This window comes from Drosophila takahashii, chromosome 2L, assembly GCF_030179915.1.
Source record: "Drosophila takahashii strain IR98-3 E-12201 chromosome 2L, DtakHiC1v2, whole genome shotgun sequence".
NCBI classification, from domain to species: domain Eukaryota; kingdom Metazoa; phylum Arthropoda; class Insecta; order Diptera; family Drosophilidae; genus Drosophila; species Drosophila takahashii.
In genome coordinates this window covers 39,573,734-39,595,962 of record NC_091678.1, presented here as the reverse complement: position 1 = coordinate 39,595,962, position 22,229 = coordinate 39,573,734, and the positions used below count along the sequence as shown (strand labels likewise).

General features: G+C 37.5%; 1 protein-coding gene across 1 annotated transcript; it reads right to left on the bottom strand.

The window, feature by feature from the left end:
- Window positions 1-14,469: 14,469 nt before the first annotated feature.
- Window positions 14,470-17,972, bottom strand: LOC138914949 (uncharacterized). The gene is made up of 3 exons (XM_070219660.1): window positions 15,989-17,972; window positions 14,758-15,901; window positions 14,470-14,569 (listed from the first exon to the last, which is right to left on the bottom strand). Exons 1-3 carry the CDS (start codon window positions 17,970-17,972, stop codon window positions 14,470-14,472), a joined length of 3,228 nt encoding a protein of 1,075 aa, XP_070075761.1.
- Between the last annotated feature and the right edge of the window lie 4,257 nt (window positions 17,973-22,229).

Here is a 22,229-nt window from a genome sequence, read left to right as displayed (position 1 = left end):
TCCCCTCCCCCTTCCACACAGCACTACCCCTCCCCATCGACAGTTTTCTTTGCTGCTGCTCTCTCCGCCGTCGCTCTCTTGCCATCCGCTCTCTGGGTTTCGCTCTCTCGGCGGGCTCCCACGAAATGCAACGCAATAACTTAGGAAATCTAAATAAATTCGGTAAAAATACTTTAAAAACAAGAAAGGAAGCTACCTTCGGCCAGCCGAAGCTTATATACCCTTGTAGATAAAGTAATGCTCAATCGGTGCAGTTCCAGGGATTCCAAATTCAGCGTTTCTATTTTAATTTTGTTTATACATAAGTAGTCAAGAATCAAAACGCCTACTTCCTACAAAGTTACAATGAATTTTCTTATATTTGTTTGAATATTCCTATGAGAGCCTTAAGATATAGTGGTCCGATCCGGCTCGCTCCGACATATGTACTACCTGCAATAGAAAGAAGACTTTCGGGAAAGTTTCATCGCGATGGCTTTAAAACTGAGAGACTAGTTCGCATAGAAACGGACAGACGGACAGACGGACAGACGGACCGACGGACAGACGGACAGACGGACATGGCTAGATAGACTCGGCTATTGTTGCTGATCAAGAATATATATACTTTATGTGGTCGGAAACGTCTCCTTCACTGCGTTGCAAACATCTGACTGAAATTATAATACCCTCTACAAGGGTAAAAAAATGTTAAAAATTTAAAAAATTAATCTTAAGCATTTGGGCCATAGAATAACAATTTACCAAAAAATCATCTCGATCGGAGCAGCGGTTTAGATTTTTTAAATCGAAAAGTTAATTTTAAATGTAGCCCCCAAATTATGGGGGATATGGGGCGCGACTTCGTTCGCTTAAAATTAGTTTTGAGTATATTACTTTAAAACCTCTGTGTAAACAACATTTTTAGAAGATCCTTCAGGAGCGAGAATAATAAGGCTACTGGCAGAGCTAACTCTAGAGCATGCGACATAAAATTGTCCATGAGAGAAGCAATCTTCTCTAAGATCTAGTCCAGCCAGCTTCAAAGTCTGCCCCTGCGATTTATTTATAGTTATTGCAAAGCAAACTTTTAGAGGGAATTTTAAACTGAAACGGCAGACTGGATGGTATTAATGGGATCCTGGGTATAAACACTGTTTTCCCCTTCGCGCATCCCGTAAATACTGTTGCTTCGATTATATTCTTATGAAGACCTTTTTTCTGCAATCGTGTCCCATTGCATAACTTTAGGGGACTTAAATTTCTCAATAACATTACGGGTGCTCCAATCCTAAGAGACAGATTATGCTGAGGAATTCCTGGAGGATTCAAAGAATTTAAAAATTCAACAGGGTAATGAACAGCATTATCAGCATCAGGAACAGAGTCGACCGATTTATAGAAGACCATCATTCTAAACCATCAAATGAGTTTAGCAATAAATTACACTGTGCAGCATTTTTAGTGCTTTTTGAATTTACCTCGATGGATGCTATATTTTTGGATTCGTTACGAATTCCCAAGTTAAACTGCGTTTTCCAAAAAGTTCCCCGACGCAAGGATTCTTAGCAAAAGGACCTCAAAGTTCGAAAAATGCTGAAATTGGCCAACTTTGCGGAGCTCTCAGAGGCAAATGGATGCATGGTTTGATTCGAAGTTAAAGTTTTTTAAAAGATACACCCATTATCTTTCAAACCCCATACATAAAATAATTTTAGGATTTTTTTTAAGGCAGAAATTAATTCCAAAAAACATAGTCAAAAAACATAAAAGTATACAGCTGCGGTCAAAATGGTAGTAGTGTTGCCGCCCTGTGTATTTAAAAGTTTGTTGTTGTGATTGATCTTTTCCTGGTAATATTGTATTGATCATAATTTTACTATTAGACTAATTGGATAAGAAAAAATTACAACATCAAACTTTTAAAAACACAAGGCGGCAACACTGCTACTATTTTGACCGCAGCTGTATGTTTTTCAGTTTTTTGACTATGTTTTTTGGAATTAATTTCTGCCTTAAAAAAAATCCTAAAATTATTTTATGTATGGGGTTTGAAAGATAATGGGTGTATCTTTTAAAAAACTTTAACTTCGAACCAAGCCATGCATCCATTTGCCTCTGAGAGCTCCGCAAAGTTGGTCAATTTCAGCATTTTTCGAACTTTGAGGTCCTTTTGCTAAGAATCCTTGCGTCGGGGAACTCTTTGGAAAACGCAGTTTAACTTGGGAATTCGTAACGAATCCAAAAATATAGCATTCATCGAGGTTAATTTTTGATGCTGCATAGTGTTATTAATAGTGGTTGCTCTTTCATTTTTCGTTGTTAAAATGGCGCGCTCAGATAGCCAATCTAAGCTTTTACTTGATATGTTAGAAATGTCAGGAAATATTTTGGATGTAAGATCTTGAACGTTTTTGACTACATTTCCTAAGCGTGATGTTATAACTATTTTTCCATCAACTGTTGGATGGACGCCATTCCCAATTTTTAAAAGAGTTTCGGCAAAAATTCCTGCAGAACTGTCTCCTTTTAAGTGCACTCGCATATTTTTCGTGAGCGCTAGTTTTTTTATCTGTGGCCATAAAAATTAAGATTTTAAACAGGCCTTTATTTCGTCAGCTCTTGCACCTCGTGGCACAACAGGAAGGGTTTGGCGAAAGTCTCCAGCTAGCAGGACTGTAATACCACCCATCAACATAGTATTCTCATTAATATCTTGCAGGGTTCTATTTATGGCTTCAAGCCCACCTTTATGTGACATGGTGCACTCATCCCAAACAATAAACTTACAATCTTTAAACACCGCAGTCATAATACATTGCTTTGAAATAGAGCAATGAGGTGTTTCTAAATTAACTAAATCCAAAGGAAGTTTAATATGTATAATAATAAAATAGCCCTCTTCTAATTGCCTGCTTCTCACTCCCAAAAATCAAATTGTGGCAAAGGAGAGCAAGTGTATTTTTTGCATACGCCTCTTCTAATACTTGCGATATTAATTTGTTAAATCGTCGATGAAAATAAATATCATCTTTTTAGATTCCTCAAAAACATATATTAAATTCAGATTGTTTAAACAAATATAATAAACTAGCAGGGTCTATAGCCCGCAGCTTCGCCTGCAAAAATTAAAATTGAAAATTAAGCATTGCTTTATCTTTGGTACTTATTTTAAATTTAATAAATTCCTAATTTTTATTCTATAAACCGAGAAAAGATTTTATCAGAACTTTTTCCCTTGATATCCGTAAAAACAAAAATATTTTGTCCTTTGAAAACTACTTAAAAAAACATGTGTCTTTTTTAAATCGTTTTAAAATTATTATGGATTGTTTGCATAAGTTAACAGATGGACAAAACAGAAACAAACAGATTCCTTTTTCGACACAAATCCTTACACTAATTTCATTCAAAACATTAGTATTTTGTCCAAAACATATTATTTAAATATAGAATGTCATACTGCGTTGAGCATGTAATTAAATTCCCAGTCCATTGCCGTTAAAGCCTAGAAACATTATTTTAAAAAAAATTTCTTTAAGAAAAAAATAGATAGGATACGAATTTGATTAAATTTACATGTTAAAAATATTAAACTCTTTTTCAATTTCGGAGAGTTTTGACTATTGCTGTCCCGCTCTTACCCAGATAAATTTATGCATTTTTTTGTATGAATTAAGAGTGCAAAAATATTAATTTCAAAGCAGTACTTTATCGAAAACAAAGCAAGAAACTGCCAAAATATGGATTATCACGCCGCGTTAAGTATGTAATTCAATTCCAAATCGATTACGGTTAAACTCTGGAAAAAAAACTTGTATTCTTAAAAAAAATTGATTAAAGTTTTACATAGCTCACCAACAACCAATATAATAATTTTTATTAAAATTTAAAAAATTTGAGGGAATATTTTTAATTTAAGTTCGCCTTGAAATGTTACAACCGCTTAAAAATGTGATGGGATGTTTATCCTTCGACAGTTAAAACAAAATTAATGTCTCCAATTCTTATTTTAAAAAAATGAATGCCAGAGATAGGATAATTTTAGGCTTAATTTTATTTCATCGGTCCCTTAAAAGAAATCCTGTTGATATTGGCCTTGCTACCTCGTTCTACATTTTCTATTTTCTATTTCTATTTTTTGTTTTTTAAAGATGCAATTTTTAAACTTTTAAATTTAAACTATTACAAACCAAATACTCTTGGCGAATTTGCTACCGGGGGGTTTTTGGAAGGTATCCACAGTAGACAACTATTATAAGGGAAACAAATATGCGGAGCAATGTTTTGCTTTATGTATTTGACTAATTTAAGAAGAGACATCAAGAAAGGCAATTCCAAATTACTGCATTTTATCATTGATATTTTGTTTCAGTATTTTTGTTTTCACAATAATTTTTCACCTTGAATAGTTTGCTTATCGGGCTTTTGCATTTTAAAAAACAAAAGCAATTTTAAGGAAAATTTCGACTGTAAAATTCAGCTTAATGGGATTTCTGTAAGGTCAACCGATATTTTAAAATTTAACGTTTACTTAAGATTTGCGATATAATCGATTTTTTTTGGCTGTGGTATTTTCATTTCCCCCTTGCGCGGTCACACTTAAATTGCGACAGCAGGACATACATATGTACATTAGGGTGGACTTATTTTGTATGAAATTTCTAAGGCCATGCTCTCACCCCTTCATATATAGCTTTTTTGTATCCTTAATCCATTAAAGAAAGAAAAAGTATAAAATAATTAGTTTTAGGTGGTGCGCAACGGTTTTAAAGTTTATTACGCATATTTCAGATTCTTCTAGATGCCGTAGATTTAATTTTATACTTTGACAGTATTTTATAAAGTATCTTAATCACTTTTCCGAGCTTTTTAACAAGGGATGAAGTCGTTGATAAAATTCGAGTCCCTGGAAGACAATTACAACTTAAAAATAACAATAATAACGAACAATCAAGGACTTTTAGAGTACAACTTATAAATATTACGGTCTCTGAAAAATAAGAGTCAATATCGTTGTATCCTAAGCCAGCATTTCTTTGACGAAAATTTTTATTGGCGAACGCAAAAGTGATAGTTAATCTTCAAAATTGTAAAATAGAATCTCTATTTTATTGTGAGTCACAAAAAAAAAAATGGTGAGTCGGGGATCGAACTCGGTCCTTTTTGTTCGGAGACAGAAGCTCTACTGGCTAGGCTACGTCCAACTGTTAATATTCATGCAATAAATTTCTACTTGACGCTCTTATTAGAGCGAAACCAAAAAGTTGACATGTTAAAATCTGACAAGAAGTGGAATGGGGTAAATTCCTAGTTTTACACTTAATTTTTAGGGAAACTTTAGGGCCATTGCGCACCACCTAAACGATGCAATAAAATTTTTCTGTTTTCGCATAAATTTATTGGACACAGAAACCTACCATTTAAGATGCTGAGCTTAGTTGACCTTAAAGAAGTCCACCCTAATGTACATACATACATGAGCCAGCAGAACATACATACAAACATATGGGGACGCGTAACGTCACATCAGGTTAGCCAATTTGAAAATATTGGGGACTTGGTTAAGGATGCTGAATCTCCAAGAAATTTAAATGCAGTTATTTGCGGGTATGCCATAAGATAATGAACATCACATTTGTAAACCATTTTAACAACATTTATAACAGAGAAATGGCAAAAGAAACAATTAAAAAAAAACAAATCGAATTTTGGGGCACTTTGGGGTCGTTTTTTGTTCTAAAAAGTTCCCCTTACGCGGCTCCTAATTATTTTAGTAATTACTGTGATTTTTCTAGATCTTTAGGTCAATCCGTTCTGGGTGGAATTTGCTACTGACCGTTTTTTAATCAAGACAAATATTGATATAGATAGGGAAGGCAGGTGGGCGGGGAAGCCGTGAATCAAATTGTTTAAACATTTGAATTTGTATAAACAATATGAGCACGTGTAATAAAGAGCAAGAGAATCAATTCTTTTAATATTATCAATACGATTTGAATTTTAGTTCACAAAAATCGGTTACAAAATGTCTTATGTAAGTATGTTGTGGAAATGTAAATGAAATATTCTTTTAGCAAAAGAATATCAGTATTATCTTGAATTTGAATTTGAGCGAATCTCAATTCCTTAGTCAGCTGCAATGCACACACACAAACGTACACACGCATATACATATGTATCTAATGGCTGTGTGTGTAAAATACGCATTTTTTTGATATATTTATTTTGTGCGTGTGTGTGTACATAGCAGAGCAAATCATTGTTTGTTTTTGTTTTTTACAAATCCAAAGTTTGTCGATAACTCAACATTTGAAAACTAATAAATAGTTTGCTGATCGGTCTTTTGCATTTAAAAAAACAGAAGCAATTTTAAGGAAAATTTCGACTGTAAAATTCAGCTTAATGGGATTTCTGTAAGGTCTACCGATATTTTAAAATTTAACGTTTACTTAAGAAAAAGGCGCAAAAGAAAAAATTTGCGATATAATCAATTTTTTTTGGCTGTGGTATTTTCATTTTCACCTTGCGCGGTCACACTTAAATTGCGACAGCAGGACATACATATGCACATACATACATGCGCCAGCAGAACATACATACAAACATATGGGGACGCGTGACTTCACATTATGTTAGCCAAATTTGAAAATATTGGGGACTTGGTTAAGGATGCTGAATCTCCAAAAAATTTAAATGCAGTTATTTGCGGGTATGCCATAATATTATGAACATCACATTTTTAAACCATTTTAACAACATTTATAACAGAGAAATGGCAAAAGAAAGAATTAAAATATAAACAAATCGATTTTTTGGGGCACTTTGGGGTCGTTTTTTGTTTAAATCTCTACGTCACACTCAGCGCTTAATTATTTCCGAATTAATTTGATTTTTTTTAGATTTTTAGGTCAATCCGTTCTGGGTGGAATTTGCTACTGACCGTTTTTTAATCAAGACAAATATTGATATAGATGTTTTGATTTGCTTATATGTATGTACAATAGGGCGGTTTTTTATAAGGAATTTTTATCTCACCCTTTTAAACACAAGATATTTGTGCAAAATAGCTTAAACAAAAATCCAAAAAATTTTAAATTAAGTGTAAGGGCTTGCGCAATATATGATGGACGTTGATGCACTACGAGAAGTACAAACAAGTGGCCCAACGACACCAAGCACGTGCTTGTTACGCGCGGGGCCCTTTTGTAAATTTGGGCAAAAATGCGAGTTCGCGAGGAAGAATACATAAAACCAATAAAGACGGGACAAATAATAAAAAAAAAAAAAACATGCAGTTAGGAGTGAAGCAAATGAGTTAAAATGTTAGTTTTTAATACCGGGATAGAAGTTGATGTGCAAATTAAATGATAAAGAACGTTAAAGTTATTACATAGAACGCGAAAGGGCTCGTGCAGACCAAAATTTGATGTACATCGAGGTAAATTAAGAGGTTGATAATTACGTGTTAGTCTAACGGGAACATTAAAAGTTAGGCGGTTAACAAGTTCTACAGAATCAATATCACCTCTTATAAGATTATGCATAAAAATGGTACCCAGCATTTTTCTACGATTTGCAAGTGTGGGCAGATTAAGCAATAATAATCTACTCTGGTAGGAAGGTAGCCTTACGTTTTGATCCCAGTTCAAACTACGAAGGGCAAAAAGGAGAAATTTTTTTTGTACCGACTCTATACGGTCAATGTGGACTTGGTATTGTGGGCTCCAAACCGAAGAACAATATTCCAATATAGGACGGACAAGGGAGGTAAATAATAATTTGGTTATATAAGGGTCATCAAATTCTTTTGACCAACGCTTTATAAACCCAAGAACACTCATAGCTTTATTGACTGTCGACATTATGTGGCAGTCAAATTTAAGCTTCGGGTCCAGAAGAACGCCTAAGTCATTTACTGAATATATACGGTCAAGTGGCAAATTCTGAAGCGAATAACTTATAAAGGTTGGGGTAACCCTATAAAAGGTCATTACGTTGCATTTTAGGCAGTTCAAATTTAAGAGGTTATACTCACACCATACTTGAAAATGATCAATGTCTGATTGTAAGCCAAAACCAGACTCTATCACTATGGACGGCAGTCCATGTAGTGACGAAGCGCACCAGGAGAGTGTGCGAAGGCGACTACTATTATATAGCCGCAAAATTGAAAATCTGCTGTGATAGTCCGATCGTAATGAGTAATACACCAATCGAAAGGTATTGCAAAAACTTAAAGGATTGCATACCAAGACTTTAAGAAAATCAATTGGCTTGGGAGAGAGAGCGGTGAAAGTGAAAAAGTGAAAATTTCGAAATTTGGAGCTGTTGGGGCCGGTGGGGATAAATGCCCCCTCGCAATGTTTTAGTTGTATTCCTTTTGAAAATACCCGTCGAATGAGGGGTCATTTGTCAAAATCCGACGCTCCGTTCAAAAGTTATAGCCAAAATAAGATTTTCTTCTTCTTCCCAAAATGAAAATTTAATTCTGTTTGTCAGTTTGTCCACTTGTCCACTTGTCCACTTGTCCACTTGTCCACTTGTCCACTTGTCCACTTGTCCACTTGTCCACTTGTCCAAAATATGTTTTTTAAGTTCTGAAAATTTGATATGACGTTTATCACATCGATATAAAAAACTTTTGTTCTACCACTTTTGGAAAAACTCGCTAGTTTAGCGGGAAAACAGCTATAAATAGCTAAAATTCGGAAAACCGTAACTTCTATACTACTAAAGCTACAGACTTGTGCTGCATCTTGTTTGAAAGGTATTTTTAAATGCTATAAACTCCTTCTATATGCAATTTGTGTAAATGTAATAATTAAAAAGATATGAACAAAAGACAATTTTTTGAAACTTTTTTTTTAGCTTTTTTTTATTTTTCTCAAAAACGGCTCTAACGATTTCCTTGAAACCTTTAAACTGTATAGCCCTTGAGATTCCTTAAATTTTGGTATATAACACATTACTGTAAAAAGTCACGTTTAAAAGTTATTTTTATACGAAAATAGCCACTTTTGGCAGCTCGAACAACTAAAGCTTCTTGAGTATTGAATTTTGTGTGAGGGTATCCGAACTGTATTTTAGGGTCATGGAATCAGTAAATTTGCACTTAAGAGTTCCATATAGGAATCTTTTGTTCTACGACTTTTGGAAAAAGCCGCTACTTTAGCGGGAAAAAAGCTAAAAATGGCTAAATTTCGTTAGTTTGTAAGTTCTACACTACTAAAGGTACAGACATGTGCCATACCTCGTTTAAAAGGTATTTTGAAATACTTTTTAACTTAATTTGTTTAAATACAATGGCTTACAAATTATGATTGACCAATTTAAATTTAAATGTATATATTAGCTCCTATGAGAGCAAATGTAAACAAACAAAAACTTCTGATATCAAATAAAAACACCTCTTAACGAGGTAAAAAACTAGTGACGATCGCACCTTCAACATACAAAAGTTCTGATATCAACATTTGTGACGAAAAATTATTACACTCGTCATTAAATAGACTTTCTAATATTTTTTCATTCGGCACGCTGCAATAGAAAATGCCTGTGAAGGGAAAAAGGCTGGAATAGTCTGCTAGGGCGGGCCGAATGAGAAAATATTAGAAAGTCTATTTAATGACGAGTGTAATAATTTTTCGTCACAAATGTTGATATCAGAACTTTTGTATGTTGAAGGTGCGATCGTCACTAGTTTTTTACCTCGTTAAGAGGTGTTTTTATTTGATATTATTATAAGTCAAACAAAGCTTAACATCATCAGCATACATTAGTACACGAGAATGTGTTACAATAGAGGGAAGATCGTTAATAAACAAAGTAAACAGCAAAGGGCCCAAATGACTACCCTGAGGTACTCCAGATGTCACATGGATCGTTTTTGAAACAGCGTTCTTAAATATAACCCTCTGAGTCCTCCCATTCAAATAGCTTGAAATCCAAGTTAATAGATTACATGGAAAGCCAAGCAAAAAAATAAAAGAAGAGAGTGGTTAACAGAGTCAAAGGCTTTACTGAAATCTGTATATACAACGTCAGTCTGCATTTTATTGTTAAATCCATTTATTACAATTGATGACAATTCAAGTAGGTTGGTGGTAGTCGATCTTCGCTTAACAAAACCGTGCTGACACGGTGATATTAGCGAGGAACATAAATGTTGCAAATGAGAAGTGATAATACGTTCAAAGGCTTTTGGAATAGCCGACAATTTAGAAATACTTCTATAATTCTGGGCATCCGCCTTCGCACCCTTTTTGTGAAGTGGAATAATAAAAGAATACTTCCAGATAGTTGGAAAAACTGATGATGAAATAGACAATTGAAAAAGTTTAAGAATTGGTTTGCAGATGGTTGATGCACAAAACTTAAGCACACACCCAGGAAGTCCATCAGGACCGGGAGAATAAGTTGGCGTTGTTGATGTTAAATTTCTTAAGAGAGAACTTTCGGTAATTATAGGGGAAAAAATACAATTGCCCTATTTAAGGGATTACGGTAATTTGATTCTGACCATGAAGAAGAGCTATAAGTAGTTTGGAAAAAGTCAGAGAATAAATCAGCAATTTCAGAGTCAGTCGATGCCTCCATTGAGTTAAATCGAACCGATGAAGGCAAAGCTGATGACTTTCGCTTTGCGTTGACAAAGTTATAAAACTGCTTCGGGTCATTTGAAAATTCAAATTTACAGCGATCTAAATACATAGAATAGCAATGACTGTTAAGAACGTTAAAATCAGATCGAGCCACCACATATTTCGAAAAATCGGATGGCCTACCCGATTTTTTATACTTTTTATAAGTGTTTGATTTAAGATTTTTAAGTCGTTGAAGCGCATTTGTAAACCAAGGGGGCCTGTTTGGCTTTGGAGGAAGCCTATCAGGAACGCATTCATTAAAAAAAGTGTTTAGAACGCTATAAAACAGTTCAGTGGCACTTTCGATGTCCATACAGTTATAAAATTCTGTCCAATTATATTGAGAAATCATTAAGTTAAGTTTACTAAAGTCACATTTACGAAAGCTTCTCATTTTAGTTGGAGAGACTAAAGGAGAGAGGGTATCAAGGTAGGGGAGGCAAATTGTCAATTCCATAGTTGGATGGTATCGGTCTTCTGGTACCACAAGAGCGTCAATTCTAGATACTGTGACTTCAGACGGATCTGAAACAAACACAAGATCTAATTGTCTATTTAATGAATTACGTATAAAGCTAACTAGCTGTAACGATAATTCTTAAAGGCCATCCACAAAGTCATGGGCGGATAAGGGTAGAGCGACAAGTGAGTCAGAAGGAGGGGACCAAGAAATATCCGGGAGATTAAAATCACCCAAAACAATCAAAAGGTCTCTATTGGAAAGAAAGGATAGAATAGATTTAATAGCTGCTAGATATTGCTCATAAATTATAAGGTCAGAGCCAGGTGGAATATAGGAATATGTAATAAAGATAGACAAGGATTGGAGGGTAACTTTCACACCAACAAATTCAATGTCACTAGGGACATGAGAGTGAATTCTCTCAGAATTTAGGGTAGAAGTAACAGCAATTAGAACGCCGCCCCCCCTACGGGAAAGGCGATCAGTTCTGTAGGTATTAAAATTATTTGCAAGAACTTCAGAGTCTGTTATCTCTGGTTTCAGCCAAGTTTCTGTAAAAGCTAAGATATCGTCCGTAAATGCCGAGGAGTCAGCATAAAGCTTGGGTAGCTTCATGTTAAGTCCTCTAACATTTTGGTAAGCCAATAATAAACTTTTCAGTTTTTTGGCACCGTGGAAGGCCTATTATTTGTTCTTGGTTTATTAGGAACAAATTCTTTTATAACCAGATCATCATTAAGCCAGAAGCTTTCAGAAAGCAGTTCTTTAAACACATCATTCGGAGCAAAAATTTTGAAAGACGATATCCTACGGGCGTATGAAAATCGAAATTATCCTCGGATGGGAATTTTTCACGAATGAATTCCAAAACATCCTCAGATGTGGTATCAGGCGTAAATCTTGAAACAAATAGTTGCTTCCTGTGTGGAACAACTGAGAGTTTCTTACGCCCCCCAGCAGCAGTCTGAACCTCACTCAGCTGAGAGCCAGAAGCGGCACCTGCTGTACGTCTGGGTACAACTGAGAGATTTTTACGCCCCCCAGCAGCAGCCTGAACCTCATTCGGCTGAGCGACAGAAACGGCGCCCACTGTACCTATGGGTATGGTCGGCACCAGATTGGTTGATTCCGCCGGATCTGGAGCCTGACATTCAGATACAGGGGCTACAGGGGCTACAGGGACAGGGACTACACCTGAACTAGCAGTATCCATTGGCACAGGTGGTTCACTTACCCCTGTGTCACCAGAAACTGCAGCAGCTACCAAGTTTGGATTTAAAGTGGATTCAACACTCGCCTTTACTGTCGTTGAGCTAGCTTTTTTGCGTTTGGGCGACTCGGTTAATAATTTTTTATTATTAAATTGTTCACATACGGAATTAAATCCATCATTGAGCTGTTTAAAAACTCGTGAAAGATTACATAGGCCGTCTCGAGTCTGCCTCATAAAGCTGCTCATCTCAACTGCCAAATCCCTGCAGTGCTCACATACCCACATGAGACCAATCCGCATTTCAATAAAGTCTTTAACTCTGCCAGTAAATCCTGCACATTTAGAATGCATCATTGCTTCGCAGAGCCAACAGTAAACAAAAGGGTCATTAGATGAAGTCCTACAATTTTTCTTAGTACAGATAGGAGTCATTATAAGAAAAATATGTTAGAGAATAAAGAGAATAAAATAAAAAGTATATAAAAGTATAAAAAAATACCTCAAGTAAATTTGGCACTGGGATCAAATTCCAAAACCACAAAATCACAAAAACACAAACAGTATAAGAGCGCGAGATCGCGAATTAAATCGAAAGAGAGCGCGAGAGAAAAGTCTTCTATCGACTGAGCGTGGCTTGTGGGGCACCAAAAACAACTCAACGCACGAACAGTTAAATGTCAAGCAAGCAAGAGAGAGAGAGACTATGAGAATAGGTCTACAAGAAATTCGGCAGGTTCAGAGAGAGTGAAATTACAGTTATAATAGAGCGGCAGAGAGAGAGAGAGAGTAAGAGTATGAGAGAGAATATAAGAGCCAATTTATATTGTGCAAAATTACACTCTCAAAGTTTCCAAAAAGATTACTCATACGGCACGTAAGCCAGTATGAGTTTTGGGTAGGCAAATCTTTTCCCATATCTAGACTTGTCAAATATTTGATTTCGTTCAAAATCGTTAACTAAATGGAGAGCACCTTTTTTTTTGGTTGGAAAGCTGAATCTGAATCCAAATCTGAATGCAATATCAATCAAAGCGCCAGGAGGCATTCACCAGGCAAGGTGGATGGCCAGAGCCATTTATTCCATAAAAATACTTATGTTTCAAAGGCAATTTAACATTAGCAACGACGAAAAAATAGCTCTGGAAGACATTTGTGTGTTTGTCGTAACGGAATATTTAAAAGTGTGGTTTACCTGCACTATTGCTAAGAAATCGCCGTATCTAGATTTTCAGTTCATCGGACGAATGAAAAACTATGAAAAAATAGATCAAACTGCGTCTTCAGTAACATTAAAAAAATGTTAAACCATTTATGGTACCTTACAGATGAAACGGCTTCGCTTGCGTTTTTTGACGAAGAAATTCCAGTAATTGAAAAATCGCTAATGGTTAAAAGCTTGCAAAATGAAGAGAACTCGTGTGAAGAAAATAATAACACGGCTTAACAAGAAAAGACAAACGGATGTGGCTTGATGGACTCTCCTGGTGATGCTCATCAAGAATATATATACTTTATAGGGTCGGAAATGTCTCCTTCACTGCGTTGCAAACTTTTGACTGAAATTATAATACCCTATACCCTATAATGCAAGGATATAACAAAATAAATAAATTTATGAATTTTCGGTACAATTATATAGCTTTGTTTGTTTTTAATTATTGTTACCACTGTAATTTAAATTGTTAAGCCTGCCGCCAAATCGAATTGCCACTTATGCGAATATGGCACTACCAACATATAGTATGGCAGCTCTACTTGAGAAAAAACCAGCGAAGCAGCAACACAAAGTTTTTTAAAGCTCTCTATTATAATTTAAAATTTGATTTAAATAAAGACCGCTACATAAATTTGTCAACCCTAAACTGTTTCACCTATTATTAACATCGGTGCCACGATACACTCTTAAGAGGGTCACCCCATGTTACTTCTTTTAAAAATATGTTTATAGCTTTTTATCCACATATTCTGCATATGGCTTGGGGGCGATAAATAAAAAAAAAATTTTTGATTCTGTGGTGCGACTCCCCTAAATATTGGAACTTATATAGTCATAGCAATTTTATTTTTCTTTACCCGTTTGTAAAGGTGACAAGGTTACCTTTATGTTTAGACTCAATAAGTAATGACAAGTCTACGCCAGCTATATGAAATTAAAATGTGACCAATTCTCAATCTTTGTAGCTTGAGCTATTTTGGTTACGCGGTTGGCTACGAATGTTGTCCAGGAGCAGGCTGGTTTCTTTAACCATGCCAGGACAATGGTAGAATCTGTCCAGCAGAAAATCTCAGAGCTTTTTGACAGCATATTTGGAAGGATGGTAGATGCCATATCTGCCAGCAATAGGGCACCACATAGCTCGAGTCGGGGGAGAGATACAGTTTTCACAGGGGCAACCCGGGTCTTTGCCGTTAGCAGATTAGTCAATATCTGCTGACCGACTTCAACCCTGACATACAGCGCCGCCCCATAGGCTTTTTGGGAAGCGTCACAGAACCCGTGAAGCTCGATTTTTACCTGGGGCTGGTAACCGACCCATCTCGGAATACGGATTTGATCGAGATCGGAATAACTTTGCAGGAACACTTGCCATCTATGGCTCATTTCGTCGGGAAGGTTGTCATCCCAGCCTAACTCTTGCAGCCAGATCTCCTGCATAAAAATTTTGGCCCGGACGATGAACGGTGCAAGCCATCCAGCGGGATCGAATAGCTTTGTGATCTGGGAGAGAACTTCTCTTTTAGTATAGGAGGACTTGACGGATATTTCTGGGGGCACGAAGTAGAACTCGTCGGTGGTTGCTCTCCAACGAATGCCGAGGGTTTTGGCTGTGCTTTCGGCATCAATATTTAGGAACTCAGAATTGAGAAGATGCTCATTTGGAATGTCCTTTAAAACCCCCTTGTGGTTGGAAGTCCACTTTCTAAGCGGAAAACCGGCCGAATTCAAAGCGGTTACTAACTCCTGGATGGCAAGTTGAGCTTCTTGTTGAGAATTCGATCCTGCTAAAACGTCATCAACATACATGAAGTTGCGGATTATATGACTGGCTTTTGGAAACTGCTGATCGACGTCATCAGCCAGCTGTTTCAGCACTCGGATGGCGAGATAGGGCGCGCAATTGACACCGAATGTTACGGTTTTCTGCTCGTAATCTCGAATGTCACCTTCCTTGTTTCGGAAAAGAATCCTTTGAAAGGGCGTGTGCTTTGGATCGACCCAGATCTGCCTATACATTTTCGTGATGTCTGCACTAAAAACATACTTGAAATAGCGCCATTTTAAAATCTGAATTGTTAAGTCAGATTGGAGGACTGGACCGGCATGCAGCACATCGTTCAAGCTAGTCCCATTTGCTGACGGGCTGGAAGCGTTGAATACCACCCGGAGTTTCGTGGTCGTGCTTTCGGGTTTTATAACCGCATGGTGTGGGAGGTAGTAGTTTGGAGAATTGTGAGTGGGCGAAACCTCTCTCATATGGCCTAAATCCAAATATTCTTGAATCACGGAGTTGTACTGCTCATTTAATGGAGTGTCCCTTCGTAAACGATTCTCGTTTCTCAGAAACTGAGCAAGTGCTATAGACCTTGAGTAACCCAACTCTGATCCACAATGATCGGGGTCGCAGAACGGTAACGTCACTACGTACTTCCCGCTCGCGTCTCAAGTTGTGGTTCGTAGAAAATTACTTTCGCAGACGGAATCGGACTCTTTTACCATTTTTGATGGTAGATCTTCCACCTCCCAAAACTTCGTAAGAAGTTTGTCTAAGGATGCCTCACTTGTTTTTGTAATTTGAGTCGTAAAGGCTGAGACTCGGTTGCTCGTGGACATGGACACTGGACCAGTGAGCACCCACCCGAAGATGGTCTCTTGCCCAAAAAGAGATCCGCAGATGTTGGTCTTTGTGCCACTCAGCAGCACGGATGGAAGAATATCAGCTCCGATAAGAACGTCTATCTGGGAACTCTGGAGAAATGTGGGATCTGCGCATTGAAGGTTTGGCAAATCTCTCAGGATATCTTGTGGAATGGAATGTGAGGGTAATCTGCCTGCTAGTTCTGGCAGAACATACGCTGCGGTGTCTAACTGCAGGCCCGGCTTAGTAGGAGAACGAATGGCGAAATGGCAAAGCCTTGTTGACTGGGCAGCAACGGTCTGATTTAAACCAGACACTTGAGCTTGAATGGGGCGGAACGGCAGATTGACCAACTTGAAAAGACGCTCCGTTATGAACGTCGCTTCAGATCCCGAGTCGATCAAAGCGCGTGCTCGGAAGTGGGTGCCGAGGTGGCAAATATCAATCATTGCCGTGCCCAACAGAACTGCCTTTGAGCCCGAGGCAAAACAGACTTGTACATTTGAGTGTTCATTGGGAATGTGTGAGCCTCCCGACGGAGGATCGGATCTAGGTCTCGCATGTCCAGAGGAACTTGGATTGTTGGAAAATGGGTTGCCTCGATGCAAAAGCGTGTGATGTCTCCCTCGGCATACAAAGCAGCTGGGCGTACTGGAACAATCCCGGAGCTGATGGCCTCTCGCGAAGCAATTCAAGCATAACTGCTTCTTTTTTATGTAGTTTTCCCGCGCCTCTACTGCCATCTGAATGAAGCGAGGGCACAACCGCACTGGGTGAGTCTCCTTAGAGCACAAATCGCAACTCTTTGGTTTGACACTCACTTTGGCTTCAAAGGAGTTAAGCTTCTTCGTAACTTGGGAATTTTTGGAAGTTGACGGACCACCAAGACTCTGCTTCATGTCCTCAATGGCTTCTAAGGTTCTATACCTAATGCTAAGGAACGCGTTCATCTCATCCCATGTAGGAACATCAGACTTTGATGTAAGGGATTGTTCCCACAAGGAAAGGGTCAATCTGGGCAACTTACTGGCGCACAGGTAGACCAGCAAGCAATCCCAATTTTCGGTTGATATTTTGGAGTGGGCTAATGCTGTCAGGCACCCTTGGATGGTGCTCTGAAGCTCTTTTATGGAGTGGCCAGTTTCGGCATTAACGGAACTTAAGTTAAATAGGAGCTTGAGCTGACTGTTCACTAAAAGTCTTTTGTTTTCGAAACGGTCTCGAAGCGCCTCCCAAGCGGAAGCGAAACCATCATTAGTGAGCGGGGACTTGGCAACAATTGCCTTTGCCTCACCGCTCGTTTTCGCGTTGAGATGGAATAACTTCTCGACCGGCGTCAACCGTGTGTTGTTGACGTAGACGGCAGTGAAAAGGTCCCTGAATGTTGGCCATTTGAGATAGTCTCCCTCAAATACTTCTGTATCACATGGAGGCAACCGGCACCCAGACGGAATGTACGCGGACTGATTGTCGGTGGTCGACAACGGCTGCTGTGAACTGGCTCGGTCAATTAACTCGCTGAGCTGAACCGATAGCTCCTCGTACACCGAATAGCAATATTCATATTTTCGGTGTAGAGTCGCCAAAATATCCGACGCCTCGTCAGTCGTAAGGCTGGAAATCGTGTCTAGACAAGCTTCAAATTCCTTCTCGGCTTTGTCCCAGAGTGAACGGACTTGTTCTTTTCGGACTTTGCAGGTGTGGACGGACGGAGCGGCAGCTCCTGGAGTTTCTATAGTCGCTCTGAAATGGCTCATACGGTCGGACACCGTGATAAACCGCGCGAGGGCTGCAACTGCAATTTCGTTACTCATTTTTGGCTGAGAACGAGTTGCTAGCGACTTTACGGACTTGGTCTGGATTTGCGACCTAACTTTAGGCGTGAGCGGACTTAGAGACAATCGTTTCGGATGGATTGTAGGAACAGACAACTTCTTGTCGCCTGCTTGGCTGGCTACTGAAGTTTCGCTCTTTGCCTTTGATATTGGATTTGGGGCTACTGGGCTTGAGGTGCGCGCGCGTGGTGATGCGGATAGCGATCGCGTTTTATTTGCAGACGGAACTGACAACTTAGTTTTGTCTCCTGGCATTCCAGAAAGGTCCGTCCTGGAATGTGGTCACGCTGTTGCGGATCACCGGGATTGATTGGCAAAGAAAAGGACCGACGAAAAAATGGATAACTTCCGGAAAATACGGCCCCAAAATTTTAAAAAATCTAATAGCTGAATGTCAACAATAGTGGATCGACGCGACAAAAAATATTACGGAATTAGTTCAATTTTGTTTTTAAAAAAAACAAAAATGTTAATATATCGCAGTGGCTTCTTAGTTTCCTCGGTATAGATTGCAAGCGGTCCGCTTTTGTTTCCTAGCGTTGCAGCTCCGTGGTCTACTTTGGAATATGTGGAAACGGAACACCAATAAAAATTTCAAGGTTTTCGAAACAACTATTTTAACGTGCGAGGAAAATATCGTTGGTGTGGAAAAAAATATTCTGCAATATATTTGCAAATTAAATAAATTTATGAATTTTCGGTACAATTATATTGCTTTGTTTGTTTTTAATTATTGTTACCACTGTAATTTAAATTGTTAAACCTGCCGCCAAATCGAATTGCCACTTATGCGAATATGGCACTACCAACATATAGTATGGCAGCTCTACTTGAGAAAAAACCAGCGAAGCAGCAACACAAAGTTTTTTAAAGCTCTCTATTATAATTTAAAATTCGATTTAAATAAAGACCGCTACATAAATTTGTCAACCCTAAACTGTTTCACCTATTATTAACATCGGTGCCACGATACACTCTTAAGAGGGTCACCCCATGTTACTTCTTTTAAAAATATGTTTATAGCTTTTTATCCACATATTCTGCATATGGCTTGGGGGCGATAAATTAAAAAAAAAAATTTTTGATTCTGTGGTGCGACTCCCCTAAATATTGGAACTTATATAGTCATAGCAATTTTATTTTTCTTTACCCGTTTGTAAAGGTGACAAGGTTACCTTTATGTTTAGACTCAATAAGTAATGACAAGTCTACGCCACCTATATGAAATTAAAATTTTTGATCAAGGGCAACAGTACGTATGAGTGATAAACTTAAAGGTCAATGCGCAAGCACTAAATCGCATTTTTTTTAAACTTTTTCTTTTTGGTATGTCTTAAATGCACCAATGCGCAAAGTATAAGGGGGTGAGAGTAGGACCTTAGAATTTTTCATACAAAAAAAAAACACCCTAATGTACATACACACAATGTGTGTGAATGTTTCTATTCGACAGTAGATAATGTGCTTAAATACAAATAAAATGATTTATTTCCTTTCAGCCAATGCAAAATTTTTCGAGCTTAAAATTAATAATAATCGATCAAATGTGGAATCTGAAAATAATACGTTACTTTGCTGTTTTTGTATTGGATGCCAATCTTTTACTGTGTGTACAAAGGTTTTCGTTTCATTCAAAACAAGAAATTTGGAAACAAAAAATTCCAATTTACAAACAAGTATACATATTTGTGCGCAAATTAAAATTGCATTGATAACATTGTTACTGATAAAAAGTATACAAGTTCACAACTTTTACTTGGATCACTTTCATCTCTAAAGATTATAAAATGAAAGACCGATTTTTAGGGGGATACGACCACAGCCTAAACCATAAGAGCTAGAGCAGCCAAATTTTTTCACAGTATTCCATTGGGGGCGTAGGCGCCCACTAAGGTCCGACATGTCCCCCCAGTGACCCCAAACAGCTCCAATATCCATATTTAGAGCAAAAAATCATTAGATTTACTTAAGCCTAGCTTCTAAAGTGGTTGGACTTTCGAAATTTTGATTTTGCAGAATTTTAGGTCTTGAAAGGGCCTTATTAGAAATCTAAAAGAAATTTCGATATCCCCCATAATTTGGGGGCTACATTTAAAATTAACTTTTCGATTTAAAAAATCTAAACCGCTGCTCCGATCGAGCTGATTTTTTGGTAAATGGTTATTCTATGGCCCAAATGCTTAAGTTTAATTGTTTAAGTTTTTAACATTTTTTTAAAGTATTTTTAACGAATTTATTTTGATTTCCTAAGTTATTGCGTTGCATTTTGTGTGAGCCCGCCGAGAGAGCGAAACCCAGAGAGCGGATGGCAAGACAGCGACGGCCGAGAGAGCAACAGTTAAGAAATGGGGTGGGTAGTGCTGCAGGGAAAGGGGAGGGGAAAGAGGCAATTTAAGTTAAATTTGTTTTGGATTTTAGAAACTTAAACTCCGATCAAAATGATTTTCGATCAATAGTCAGTCCTGTGGATGAAATGCTTAGGTTTTATTTTTCATTTTGTAGCAGAAGTAAGAACCTTATTTAATTTCCACCATGGAAGAAAATAGAAAATTACTACAAATTCTGTAAGCAAAGCCAAAATGTTTCCAAGTTAAATATTAATCTTAAGATTCGATATTTTGACCAAATACGTATGTACATATGTATATTTGGATATGTTTTGATTTGCTTATATGTATGTACAATACATGTACACTAGGGTGGACTTCTTTAAGGTGAACTGAGCTCAGCATCTTAAATGGTGGGTTTCTGTGTCCAATAAATTTATGCGAAAACAGAAAAATTTTATTGCATCGTTTAGGCGGTGCGCAATGGCCCTAAAGTTTCACTAAAAATTAAGTGTTAAATTAGGAATTTACCCCATTTAATTTCTTGTCAGATTTTAACATGTCAACTTTTTGGTTTCGCTCAAATAAAAGAGTCAAGTAGAAATTTATTTCATGAATATTATCAGTTGGACGTAGCCTAGCCAGTAGAGCTTTTGTCTCCGAACAAATATGACCGAGTTCGATCCCCGACTCACGATTTTTTTTTTTGTGACTCACAATAAAATAGAGATTCTATTTTTCAATTTTGAAGACTAACTATTACTTTTGCGTCCGCCAATAAAAATGTTCGTCAGAGAAATACTGGCTTAGGATACAACGATATTGACTCTTATTTTTCAGAGACCGTAATATTTATATGTTGTACTCTAAAAGTCCTTGATTATTCGTTATTATTGTTATTTTTAAGTTGTATTTGTCTCCCAGTTACTCGAATTTATCAACGACTTCATCCCTTGTTAAAAAGCTCGGGAAAGTGATTAAGATACTTTTTAAAATACTGTCAAAATATAAAATGAAGTCTACGGCATCTAGATGTATCTGAAATATGCGTAATAAACTTTAAAGCCGTTGCGCACCGACTAAAACTAATTATTTTTTACTTTTTCTTTTTTTAATGGATTAAGGATACAAAAATGCTATATATGAAGGGGTGAGAGCATGGCCTTAGAAATTTCATACAAAATAAGTCCACCCTAATGTACACACACACAATGTGTGTGTATGTTTCTATTCGTAAGTAGATAATGTGCTTAAATACAAATAAAATGATTTATTTCCTCTTAGCCAATGCAAAATTGGAAGAGCTTAAAATTAATAATTATCAATCAAATGTGGAATCGGAAAATAATAAGTTACTTCGCTACTTTTGTGTGGGATGTCAATCTTTTCGTGTGTGTACAAATGTTTTCGTTTCATTCAAAACAATAAATTTAAAAATAACAAATTCGAATTTAGAAACAAGTGTAAACTTGCGCGCAAATTAAAATTGCATTGATAACATTGTAACTGATAGAAGGTGAAATGTCGGGGGGCGGGATTTTCCAATTGGGGATGTTTGTGCTGGTGCTACCGATCCCGAGAAGTCAATTTAAGACGGCCGAAATGTTTTCGTTTTCACTTTATAAAATAATACTCCACGATTTTATTGACTTCAATTGCGTACGGTTCGTTACACTGGTAAATTAGAACTAACTTAAAACTACAGAGTGGAAGCTCCAAGAGCCGCTTGGAGAGCGGAGTGGAGACACTTAACAGTGCGAGAGAGCGAGATGCGAGCGATCTGGAAGAACTGCTGTCTCGACTGTCAAGGCTCCAGGGGCGCTTGAAGGGAAAATGGGCCGGGACTGGGGGCGCCGCTCTGGCGCGAACATTCGCCCCCCCCCCCCTTGCGAGGGCGAACGTAGCAAAG